The sequence below is a fragment of the Aethalodelphis obliquidens genome, unplaced genomic scaffold (assembly GCF_003676395.1).
Source record: "Aethalodelphis obliquidens isolate GAN/ISIS:26980383/991018 unplaced genomic scaffold, ASM367639v1 scaffold89, whole genome shotgun sequence".
NCBI classification, from domain to species: Eukaryota; Metazoa; Chordata; class Mammalia; order Artiodactyla; family Delphinidae; genus Aethalodelphis; species Aethalodelphis obliquidens.
Window position 1 is genome coordinate 6,323,401 of NW_020838033.1, and position 11,469 is coordinate 6,334,869.

Consider the following 11,469-nt stretch of genomic DNA (forward strand, 5'->3'; position numbering starts at 1 on the left):
AACACATACTTGGGCCTGTCGTACCACAGGGTCCGAGCATGCTGCCTGAAGAGGAGTTGAGGTGGGGCTTCATAGGGGTGCGAGAGGGAAGACTGAGGGCATTTGGGAAAGGTTGGGGAAAATACAGGGACGTTTTATGCTACAGCACGGTCAAAGCGGAGCTAAATAAGACAGAAGGGGGTGGAAGGGGAGTGACGAGACTGGGGTGTGCGGTGAAGATGAACCTGAGGAGAACCGAAAGTGCGAGAGTAGAGAGGTAGGGAGTTATGGAGAACATTCAGGTCACACTTCCCCTCAGCACCCCAAGGATACAGAGACCTGGGGTCCGGGGTTCCCATGGGACCTCGCAGAACCTGGAGCGCCCAGAAAACGTGGGGAAAGGAATCTCTAGTGAAAAAGGCAACCAGAAGCACTTACCGTGCCATGGCGGCTCCCGCTGCCCCGAGGCGTTTGGAATCCGAGGCAGGGGCCGCTATCTTTAGATCCTGGGGACGCCCCCAGCAGCTGCCTCTCCTTACATGGTTGGGGAAAGGGTTTAGAAGAAGTGGGAACGTGGCCTAAGCCAAGGGATCCGCACTCCGAAGAGACTCTGGGAGAGCATAGTCCCTGCAGCCCTTCACATCTTGGGGTCTCCAGAAATACACACGTTAGGAATAGACGACCCGCCCGCCGGGATTAGAGGTCGATACACATGGAAGGGCTTGTCCCGACTTCATTCGCCTGTTTCTCCAATGCTTAGCACACTCAGTGTCCGACACACAGCAGGCGCTCAATTAAAAAAAAAAAAAAAAACTACTGGCCAGAATTAAGTCCCGAGGGAAGGCCGGCCCTGGATGACGTCTGAACTAGGTGACGTCTGGGCCCCGCCCATCCGCTCCTCTGGGTTTCCCTGCCAGCGCGCCGTTGCCATGGCAGCGGGGGGCGCGGCTGACGTCCGGCGGCGTTTCCTGAAACATGGCGGCTCTCGAAGCGGCTGCTGAACCGGTAACGGGGGTAGCGGCCGTTGGACCAAAGGCGAAGGACGAAGAGGAGGAAGAGGAGTCGCTTCCGCCGTGCGAGGCAGTGCGCTGGGCGCCGGTGGGGGCGGTGGCAGAGGCCGGGCCCGGGGCGGCGGCGTTCTCGGAAGAGGCGGCGGCCGAGGAGCCCGGAGCGGCCCCGGGCTCCCCACCGGACTCGCCGGGCCGGACGCTGCGGCGGCTGCGGGCCGAGCGGCGGCGGCTGGACTCGGCGCTGCTCGCGCTGTCCTCGCATTTCGCGCAGGTGCAGTTCCGCCTGCGGCAGGTGGTGCGCGGGGCGCCGGCGGAGCAGCAGCGCCTCCTGAGCGAGCTCGAGGACTTTGCCTTCCGCGGCTGCCCTCACGTCCTGGGTTACGGGAGCCCAGAGGACCCCACCAGCGATGATGGCGACGGGATGCCGGGGGACCGGCCACGGTTGCGGGGCGAGGACCAGGTGAACAACTGGGGCCGCGCCCCGAGGGATATGGGAATAGAGGGGTAGGTGGGCGGCGATGCTAACGCGGACGGAGGTAGCACTGGTGAGAAGCCGGCTCGTCTAGGTGGCTATGCGTGTCCCAGAAGAGACCAGACAGGTGTTCGGGACCTGCTGAAAGGCAAGAGGACAGAGAGGCCTGGGAAGCTGACGGTGAGAGGTGTTCACCAAAGGTGTGGGAAGAGATGCAGGTGTGATGAGGTGAGAGGCAGAAGAGGGATGAGCGAGGAGAGTGTTCAGAGGGCAACAGAGCAGCCAACTGAAACAGTGCTGCTCCCGCTCACCTTGCTGTCGCCTCAAGAACCTAAGCCCTCAGCACATTTGTTGTGAGAGTTCTCCGACCCTGGAGATGGAGAAAATTGCTTAGAGAAGAGCAAGTGAATTGAAATCCATGGAAATTTAGATGTACTCCTTGTTTGTGCTTTCCTAGAATCTAGAGAATGTCTTTGATCTTCAGACTCTTGTCTGGGTGAGAGCTTTGGTGAACAGCAAGGTCTCTTAGTAATTGTAAGAAACACAAGTCCTAATTATGTGAATTTCCTAATGCTGGTATTTTGAAACTCCTTCCCCATCCTACTTAATAACTAGGTGTTCTAAAGGAAGCCCCTTTGGTAACTGTGACAAGATTCATTCAGTTAGTCAACACTGAATGCTGAGAATTTGTATGACAGCCCCAGGGGACGTTTCCTTACAGTCTTTGAACCTCTGGAAGTGCACAATTGTAGATAGCTTGTTGGAAGAGACTCGCTGTTTTTTCTCCACCTTCTTATTTAGGTTACAACCCATATGTGGCTTTCTTCCCACTTAAATTGATTTTAACCAAGAAGACTTATCAGCAGATATTGACTTGCTTATTTTAATCTGAAATGTTTCCAGTGCAGTCCTGTGTTTACTGTTCCACCCTTCTCTCCGTATACCCACAGCTCCTTGCACAAGTCCTCAAATTGCCAGACTTTTTTTTTTTTTTTTTTGCGGTATGCGGGCCTCTCACTGTCGTGGCCTCTCCTGTTGCGGAGCAAAGGCTCCGGACGCGCAGGCTCAGCAGCCATGGCTCACGGGCCCAGCCGCTCCGCGGCATGTGGGATCTTCCTGGACCGGGGCACGAACCCGTGTCCCCTGCATCGGCAAGCGGACTCTCAACCACTGCGCCACCAGGGAAGCCCAAATTGCCAGACTTTTAAGGAACAGGTAGGATAGAAAGAATTTCTGTGGTCAGGCCCTGTTCAGGAGTGAGGAGCACCAAAGGTTTGGTGTGGATGTGGTGCTCTTTTGGTTGTCCGTTTTTACTTTTAGAAACAGTGTACAACTTAAAAAAAAAAAAACTGTAGCGCTCAAAACACCTAATAAGCAGCTGTAATCTTGTGTGCATATATTGACACATGAACAGGTGGTGCCAAAGTGGGGACAGTTAGAACCAAACGATTTACTACTTATCAGTTCCAGTTTTTTGTTTTTTTAACCAGTATTTTCTCTCGCTTCATACTGGAAATTATTTCTGTTATTTCCTGCCTTGCACCAGAGCTCATTGTTCTCACCTAGTAAACATGTTTGCCCACACTCCAGTAAATCGCATACTCAGTAATTACCATGGCAGGTAACAGCGTTCAGCAGGCACAGTCATGAAAATGGAATCAGGATCTATGGCTGGTTTCTTTCTTCTTTGGCTTCATGATGTTGGGATGGGATACAATGAAAACAAAAACAAAGTTTTCCTAGTCCTTTCCCTTTGGGCTGGTTAGACAACTTTTTCCGTAAGAGTTCATTATTTGGAATGTGGCCTTCTGAACCTGATTGCGTTCAGTAACATACAGCAAATGTGTACTGAGAGCTTACCCTGTGCCAGACACAGTGCTAGGCCCTGGGGGTAGTCAGGGCCTTTGCCCTTAAGGAGTTCATAGACTTGGGGAGACAGAATCCTAAACAAATCATTATAATGTGACATGAGCTAGAGTAGAAGTTTGTACAAAATACAGAGGAAGTGATTGGTTCTGCCTGGGGAAATCGAGGAAACCTCTTAAAGAATAGCTAGGCCACTAAGTTGGGGAGAAGAACAGGGTGCTAAGAAAAAACCACGACACTGGGAAAGCTTTGGAGAGGCAGTATCCCCTGAGAAAAGGCTTGCTTTCATATTGAGCAGAGCTAAAGCAAGGGGATTGCTTTTTAAATAGCTAAACAAACAGTTAATTTGTTGTTTTTCATTTGTTCTCTCTCATACCTTACTTCTGGAGGCCTTGGTAAGTACCATTTTAAGATTAAATTTAATATCCTATAGACATCTAGTTTAAAATGCAGCCTTACACCTGTAAATGATTTGCTAGTTTTGCTTTGTTTTGTTTTTGATACTCAAAAAAGGCAAGGAAGAACCAGTATTTGAGAATACATTGGCAAGGCTTTACCTCTCCGAAGGGTTTTTCATCATTTAAATGTAGAAACTACCGGGTGGCCAACAGTGAGAAAAGGCGTCACTGGTCAGGGAACCTTATCGAACTTTTTTTTTTTTTTTCTCAAACCTAATTACCTTCTCACCCCTATTACTTGGCTTTGAATTTTTTTCACTGCCCCAGGTACCTGTGTTTGTTTGATTTTGCAATACATTGGAGGCGCTTTGGACCTTAAGAAAACTGATATGAGTTATAAAGCCTCTCTGTACACCCTTACCTCCAGATTCTCTCGCAAAATTTGGCTGTAGCAAGTATTCAGGACTTGTTCTGTGGTAATTGGCTCTGGAGGATGGCATGTTTAATTCCAGGGAGGCTGTCTTGGCTGAGATAAATTGTGTCAATCTTAACTAGACCTGAGGGGGTGGGAAGCAATCTTAATGAAAGCCCCCATTGTACTTATATCCTATTTCCAATGAAGGACAAATACTTTCTTAAAGAAAACACGCATTTAATAAATTGCCCCGATGAAATAATTATTCTCATTTTTTAACGTGTCCCGTGAATTCTGTATTTCATTCGGGTTACTTGGAAACATTTTATATTTTACTAGTCATTATTGGCTTAAGAGAGTTCATAATGTGCCCTGACTTTTTCTTTTCCTGTGAAATCAACCCAAATCTTTTCCCATCTTAGAGTGAGCAGGAGAAACGGGAACATCTGGAAACCCAAAGGGAGAAGCAGAAGGAACTGATACTGCAGCTCAAAACGCAGCTCGATGACCTGGAGACGTTTGCCTATCAGGAAGGCAGTTACGACTCCCTGCCGCAGTCCGTGGTCTTGGAAAGGCAGCGGGTGAGCAGATCCAGAGGCGCCTCCTCCACTGCCTCGGGTTACCTTGTCCCTTCCAGCGTTCGCAGGACAGCCTTGTCCAGCTTGCTCACCCTCAGCCTCACTGCTGGCCCATATCAAAGGGAAATTTTGCTGCTACCTGGGACCAGTCTTTATTCACATGTGGAAACACACATGCCAAAGCTTTCTAATGTGATGATTGAGCTCTTTTTTGTTTTTTTGGTGGCTATTATTATTAATAATAGTAGTAATAAATAATAATAACAGCAATAATTTATTTCATTTGATCATTGAAACCGTTCTACTTGGGCACTTCATATGATGTAAACTAGTTTTCTCCCCCAGCACCAGTCAATAAATATTCCAGGAATCCTGACTTTAATGCTGTATTTATTAAAGCAACACCTGGGCAGACAGGTGAATCTGTTAGTCAAAACACAGTCTCAGTTACACGTTTGTCTCTCTGGAGCTGTGATGTGGCTGTTTTTCTGGCAGGGCTGGAGTTATACATTATCTGGTTTTCAAATTGTTCCTCATGTTGTCACTAGGATATTTTGGTTGTAACACGCCTGGATATTTCATAGAGCTTTTCCTTTAGTTGCCTAGAGTAGTAAGGCAAGAAGGGATGAGAAGGACTAGAAACTAAGGGAAATCAGTATTTATTCTCTTGGAGGCCAGGGGGGAAGCTAACTATGGGGCTTTTGGGATCATCAGCCGCTTTGGATCATTTACACTGTTGTTCTCTTGAGTGAAATTTACCTGGCCTGGTAGAAAATTTGCAGTGAGAGGAGCCATTTCTGTCAGAGAGGAACCAGGGGTCCTTGTTTCTATAAGAGACGTAAAAGGCCTGTGCCCTCACCTTGATCAGCAGTTGCACCATTTTTCTCACAAATTTGATTTCCATTTAAGGGTAGAAGGGAGGCACACTAGTAAAGATTCTCCTTCTTCCTAACCCTCTCCCTGAAAATTCCAAAGGGTGTGCTCATGGCTTGTAGTCTTGATAGGTGATCATCGATGAGTTAATAAAGAAACTGGACATGAATCTGAACGAGGACCTCAGCTCACTGTCCACTGAGGAGCTTCGGCAGCGTGTGGATGTAGCTGTAGCTCAGATCGTCAACCCAGCCCGAGTGAAAGAACAGCTGGTTGAGCAGCTGAAAACTCAGATCCGAGACCTCGAGATGTTCATCAGCTTCATCCAAGGTCAGAGGAGGGATGGAAAGAGAAGGGTGGCTGGATGTCATCATAATTATATGTATTCTGAGTACTAACACCTAAAGGTGCCAGTCCTTGATGTATATGCAAGAGGTTTGATCACTCGGTAAGGGAGCCAGCATGGTGGAGTAGAAAGGACATGGATTTTAAAACCAGAGAGTTAAAATCTCAGCCCTGCCCCTTACTGGCTTCGTGTCCTTCGTAGACTAATGCGGTTAGGCAGGTTCCTAACCTCTTCAGTCCCGCTCTCCTCCTCCATAAAATGATGATTCATGCTTCCTTCACTCAGCAGTTATTTATTGAGCCAGCTAGTATGTGCCAGTCACTGTTCCACACGATGAAATACTATTTGTAAAAGTCTTGTCACGTGGTAGGCACTAGTAAATAGTATTCTGCCTTTAAAAATCTGCCAAAAAGAGGCTAAATAAATGTCTCCTCTTTGTAACCTCTGATTGCAGATGAAGTAGGAAGCCCATTACAGACAGGTAGTGGACACTGTGAGTGCAAGGCCAGTGGGAAGACAGGAAACGGCTCCTGCAGAACTGGCAGCAGCAGACCACCTCAAGGAAACAGCAAAAGTAAGTACAGCTTCCAGAATGCGCAAATCTATAGAGACAGAAAGTAGATTAGGGGTTGCCTAGGCTGGGGGATCGGGGAGAAGTAGGGAGTGGGAAATGCCAATGATACACGGTTTCTTTGGGGGATGATGGTTGCCCAACTCTGTGAATATACTAAAAACCACTGAATTATACACTTTTAATGGGTAAGTTGAGTGTTATGTGAATCATATCTCAACATAGTTATTACTAACCAAAAAAAGTAAGCCCAGCGACATCCTAGGTGGCTCTTGGCTTCATGTGGGACCCATGCTGTGGCTCAGAAGCAAGACTGGATCTCAGCTTGTGACTTGCTGACTGTCCCTCTGACCACTATGGCCTCTCACTGATGAGTCGTTGTGTTTTCTACGCAGCGAAGGCAGAAGACATGAAGAGAGTTCGGGAGACAGGGCTGCACCTGATGCGGCGAGTGCTGGCAGTGCTCCAGATCTTTGCTGTTAGCCAGTTCGGTTGCGCCACGGGCCAGATCCCGCAGACCCTGTGGCAGAGGGACCAGGCTGACAGGGACTACTCTCCCTTATTGAAGAGGCTGGAGGTGTCAGTAGACAGGGTGAAGCAGCTGGCCTTGAGGCACCAGGCGCATGACCATTTCAGCAGCTCCGCCAGCCTCCAGGACCTCTCTCTGGGAGGCAAGGATGAGCTGACCGTGGCTGTGCGGAAGGAGCTGACTGTGGCCGTGAGGGACCTGCTGGCCCATGGACTGTACGCCTCTTCACCGGGGATGAGCCTCGTCATGGCCCCCATCGCCTGTCTGCTGCCGGCCTTCTCCTCGGCCCCCGAGGCCATGCACCCCTGGGAGCTCTTTGTAAAGTACTACCACGCTAAGAACGGCCGTGCTTACGTGGAATCCCCCGCCCGGAAGCTCTCACAGTCCTTCGCCCTGCCTGTCATGGGAGGCACTGTGGTGACGCCCAAGCAGAGCCTGCTGACAGCCATCCATGTGGTGCTGACAGAGCACGACCCGTTTAAGCGCAGTGCAGACTCGGAGCTGAAGGCCTTGGTGTGCATGGCGCTGAATGAGCAGCGTCTCGTGTCCTGGGTGAACCTCATCTGCAAGTCGGGGTCGCTCATCGAGCCCCACTACCAGCCCTGGAGCTACATGGCACACACGGGCTTTGAGAGTGCCCTCAACCTGCTCAGCCGCCTTAGCAGCCTCAAGTTCAGCCTCCCTGTAGACCTGGCTGTGCGCCAGCTCAAGAACATCAAAGATGCCTTTTGATGAGAATGCCCTGGCCCCAGACCAGCACCTTGCTCAGTAAGGATAGATGGTTAGTCTTCTCAGATAAGAGCAAGAATTAGGAGGAGGGGCTAAAGACATTTTCCCTAGCCAGATGATGCAAAGTCTCTCTCCCCCATCAACTTAGCATCTCAGAAAGATATGCTGGAGACCCTCTTGTTAAAAGGTTCTGCCCTGGCATGTAACACGGTGTGCATGTGAGCACATATACTTGAGCCTGTTGAAAAGAAGTCAGTCATGGCACACCCTCTTCACGCCATGTCTGATTTGTAGAAAATCCGGGTTGCTGTAACCATTCTCTTCACGGTGGTGAGGGACAGCATGAGTGAGTTGTTGGTCCTGGAAGACATACAACTTAGGGCTCCTGTCAGTCAAGTTGTGAGCCATCTTCCTTCACTTGAAGCAGGTTTGAGAGAGTCCTAGGTCAGAATTCAAACTCCTTTTGTGAATACTGATGCCTCTTTCTTCCTGACCCCAAGGTCAGGGGAGGCCCTGTGTGTTCCATAGCTGCCTCTAAAACCAGGAGTGGGCATATCTGAGAACAGCATTTCTAAGGGTGTTTACCACAGTTGATTTTTTTTTTTTTTTTTTTTTTTTTTAATTTGGCTGCGCTGAGCAGCTTGCGGGATCTTAGCTCCCCGACCAGGGATTGAACCCCGGGCCCACAGCAGTGAAAGCGCCAAGTCTTAGCCACTGGACCGCCAGGGAATTCCCCAAAGTTGATTTTAATATGAGCCCTTTTTCGTGTAGAGGTAAGAACTGAAATCTGTCCCTGACCACGTGGTCCTTTCCTTACAGCCCAGATGATGGTCTTTCGGTTTTGGAGCTGGTTTACCAGGACAGCCACCATCTGGTTCCATGTCCTCTGGCGAGTAACCTTTCCTCTGCGCACCTCCCAGCTTCTCAGAAGGAAACGTGTCCAGGGTGTGTTCCACGTGTCCTGGAGGCTGGATGGTGGAGGAGGTCTGACCACGTGATCATACTACAGCGTGGGTAGGAACTGTGGCAGATCACTGGTGACAAAGAAGGGCCTTGGCATTTCCTTGTAGAACTGACTCTAGACTGGTCCTGTTGGGTCTCTTTTAGCCTTTTTAGTTCATATTTGCCATTCCGCTTGCATCCTGCTCTGGGACTGACCAAAAATGAGCAAAGTATATCACCTTCTGGAAAGCCAAATGGGTTCCCAACACTACTGATTTACCATCGTTTCATGTATTTAATTGCCAGCTGCGCTTCGTGTCTGCACTATTATGTAGTGCATTTTAACTTAATGTTTTCAGTAAGATATTATTTAAGATCTATTCTTGATAATTCATTAGAATTAGTCCTCCTTCACGTGAAACAGGATAAGTGTGAAATGTTGTGAAAAATGGTATCTGTGGTTGCTAATAAAATCATAGTATTTTGTGTAGCTTCTCTGCAAAGACCTTAGAGACTGTTGGCTTTGGTTTATAAGTCTGGGCATTGTCAGCGTATCTGATCCAGATCAGTATTTCCTTGAGCAATGCCTGGCTCCTGGCATTTCTGCCTCTTCTCTGTCCCCTGCACTGGATCAACTGAGCTTTGGTGGTGTTTCCCCCACTATCCCCCTTGAACAAATTCATGAGAAAGTTTCGTTGGCATTATCATCCCATCTTGCCCAGACCTACAGTCCTATCCCCACAGCATATCTCACCACACATGCCACTTTAGGAACTGACGCTTTTAAATTCACTTGTCTGGATACCATTTAGGGTGGGTGATAAGTGCTGTAGTCGTATGGCATAGCCCTGGATCACCCCAGTATGTTTCCAATCCTCACAAAAACTGGTATTAAGGCTTTTATGCTAACATGAGGAGAAGCATTTTGTGTGTGTGCCATCCTAATTTAATTCTCACTACATGTAAGGCAGAACAATATTATCTGCATTTTATAGCTGAGGAAACTGAACTGCAGAGGTTAAATATTTTGTCCACGTTTACATGTTGGAAGAGCTGGGATTTGAACCCAAGTTGCCTGAATCCAAATCCTATGGTCTTTATACTGTTAATGTTACCTCATTGTATCATGCTGCTTCTAGATATTTTGTTCCTCTCTCTCCTTTATCCACCCCCTCACTTCACCATCACTTTGTGGATGAACAGGTATTTTCCACATGCCTGCCAGAAATTTCAGCTGCCAAAGGACTAGGCTGCAGGGAGATGGGCAGATAGCCATTGCTCTGCCAAGTTCTTCATGAAACTTAAAGACATGTAGAGACAGAGACAAGCCTGCCAGCAGGCCAGCAGTCACGTAGCTGCTAGTCACTGATAACATCTGTATTATAACTGAGGACAGAGGTCTGTGCTTGGCTTGGAGTGAGGCAGACAGGATGAAGGAGGAGAGGAGGGACTGTCAGCCGAGGTCTAAGGCTATGCAAGAACAGAATGAAAGAGAGCCGTGAATATGTATCCAATGAAAGTGCAGCGTCCGTTGTATGATCTGCAAGGCACCGTTAAAGATTTCCAAGATGCTCTGCCTTCATTCATTCACTATTGAGCACCCACCAACTGCTTGGGCCAGGCTAGGTGCTCAGAACTTATCTCTGCCTGCCTTCAAGGAACACAAGGTTTAGCAAAGGAGGTAGCAAGCCAATTGGAGATTTGAGTAGCTTGTTAAAACACAAATTGCTGGTACTTCCCTGGTGGTGCAGTGGTTAAGAATCCGCCTGCCAATGCAGGGGACACAGGTTCAATCCCTGGTCTGGGAAGATCCCACATGCCGCGGAGCAACTAAGCCCATGCGCCACAACTACTGAGCGTGCATGCCACGACTACTGAAGCCTGTGCTCCTAGAGCCTGTGTTCTGCACCAAGAGAAGCCACCACAATGAGAAGCCAGAGCACCACAATGAAGAGTAGTCCCCCTGCGCGCAGCAAGGAAGACCCAGTGCAGCCAAAAATAAATAAATAATTAAAACAAACAAAAACAACCACAAATTGCTTGGTTCCATCCCCAGAGGTTTTTATTCAGTAGCTCTGAGAATTTGCATTTCTAACAAGTTCCCATGCTTGTTATGCTGATGCTGCTGGTCTGGGGACCACACTTTGACAACCACTGATCCAAACCAACTGAAATGTGTTCTATAGTAAAATGAAGTGTGGATTGGATTGCTGAGGGAGCATAGAGAAGGAAGAGATGAATTCTGCCTGGGAGAATTCTAGAGTGGCCTTGAAGGATGGATAGGATTTTGCCCAGCTACAGTGGAGGAGAATAACAAAACACGGAACAGCTTGCGTGAAGACCCTGGCGCTCAGAAGGGGTCAGATCTTTGAGTACTTGAGCTGGCTGGAACCCAGGTGGTATGTGAAGGGTGTGGAGGAGACAGGAACTTATACTGCAAGGAAGATAGAGAGGAAGGGAGTGAGAGTTCAAACTTTGGTACAGAGAGCCAGCGAAGGATTTCAGGCAGGTAAGTGGCGGACTTAAGAGTTGTGTTTAGAGAACTTTCTAAAAATAAGATCATGGCTCCACACCAGACCTGAACTGGAATCTCTTCAGTTGGCAATGCATATTTAATAAGCATCCCAAGCAATTTTTGACCCACCTAAAGTTTTGAGGAGGGACTGGAGAAAACAAAGAACTGAAGCTGGATCAGTTAGGGAGCAGGTGTAAAAGGATAGAAAAGATTTAAAAGACATGAGGCAAAATTCACAGGATTTAG

At 48.4% G+C, this 11,469-nt stretch overlaps 1 protein-coding gene across 3 annotated transcripts; it reads left to right on the forward strand.

The window, feature by feature from the left end:
* Positions 1-927: 927 nt before the first annotated feature.
* Positions 928-9,214, forward strand: RUNDC1 (RUN domain containing 1). 3 transcript variants are annotated; one of them, XM_027094789.1, is made up of 6 exons: positions 928-1,449; positions 4,563-4,721; positions 5,723-5,921; positions 6,392-6,511; positions 6,904-7,805; positions 8,586-8,698. In XM_027094789.1, the coding sequence occupies exons 1-5, from the start codon at positions 955-957 to the stop codon at positions 7,767-7,769; spliced, it is 1,839 nt and encodes a 612-aa protein (XP_026950590.1). In that variant the 5' UTR covers positions 928-954; the 3' UTR covers positions 7,770-7,805; positions 8,586-8,698. The 3 variants fall into 3 exon arrangements, with proteins under 3 accessions (XP_026950590.1, XP_026950589.1, XP_026950588.1); XM_027094788.1 differs by having other exon boundaries at positions 6,904-7,818; positions 8,586-8,697; XM_027094787.1 differs by having other exon boundaries at positions 6,904-9,214.
* The last annotated feature ends 2,255 nt before the right edge of the window (positions 9,215-11,469 follow it).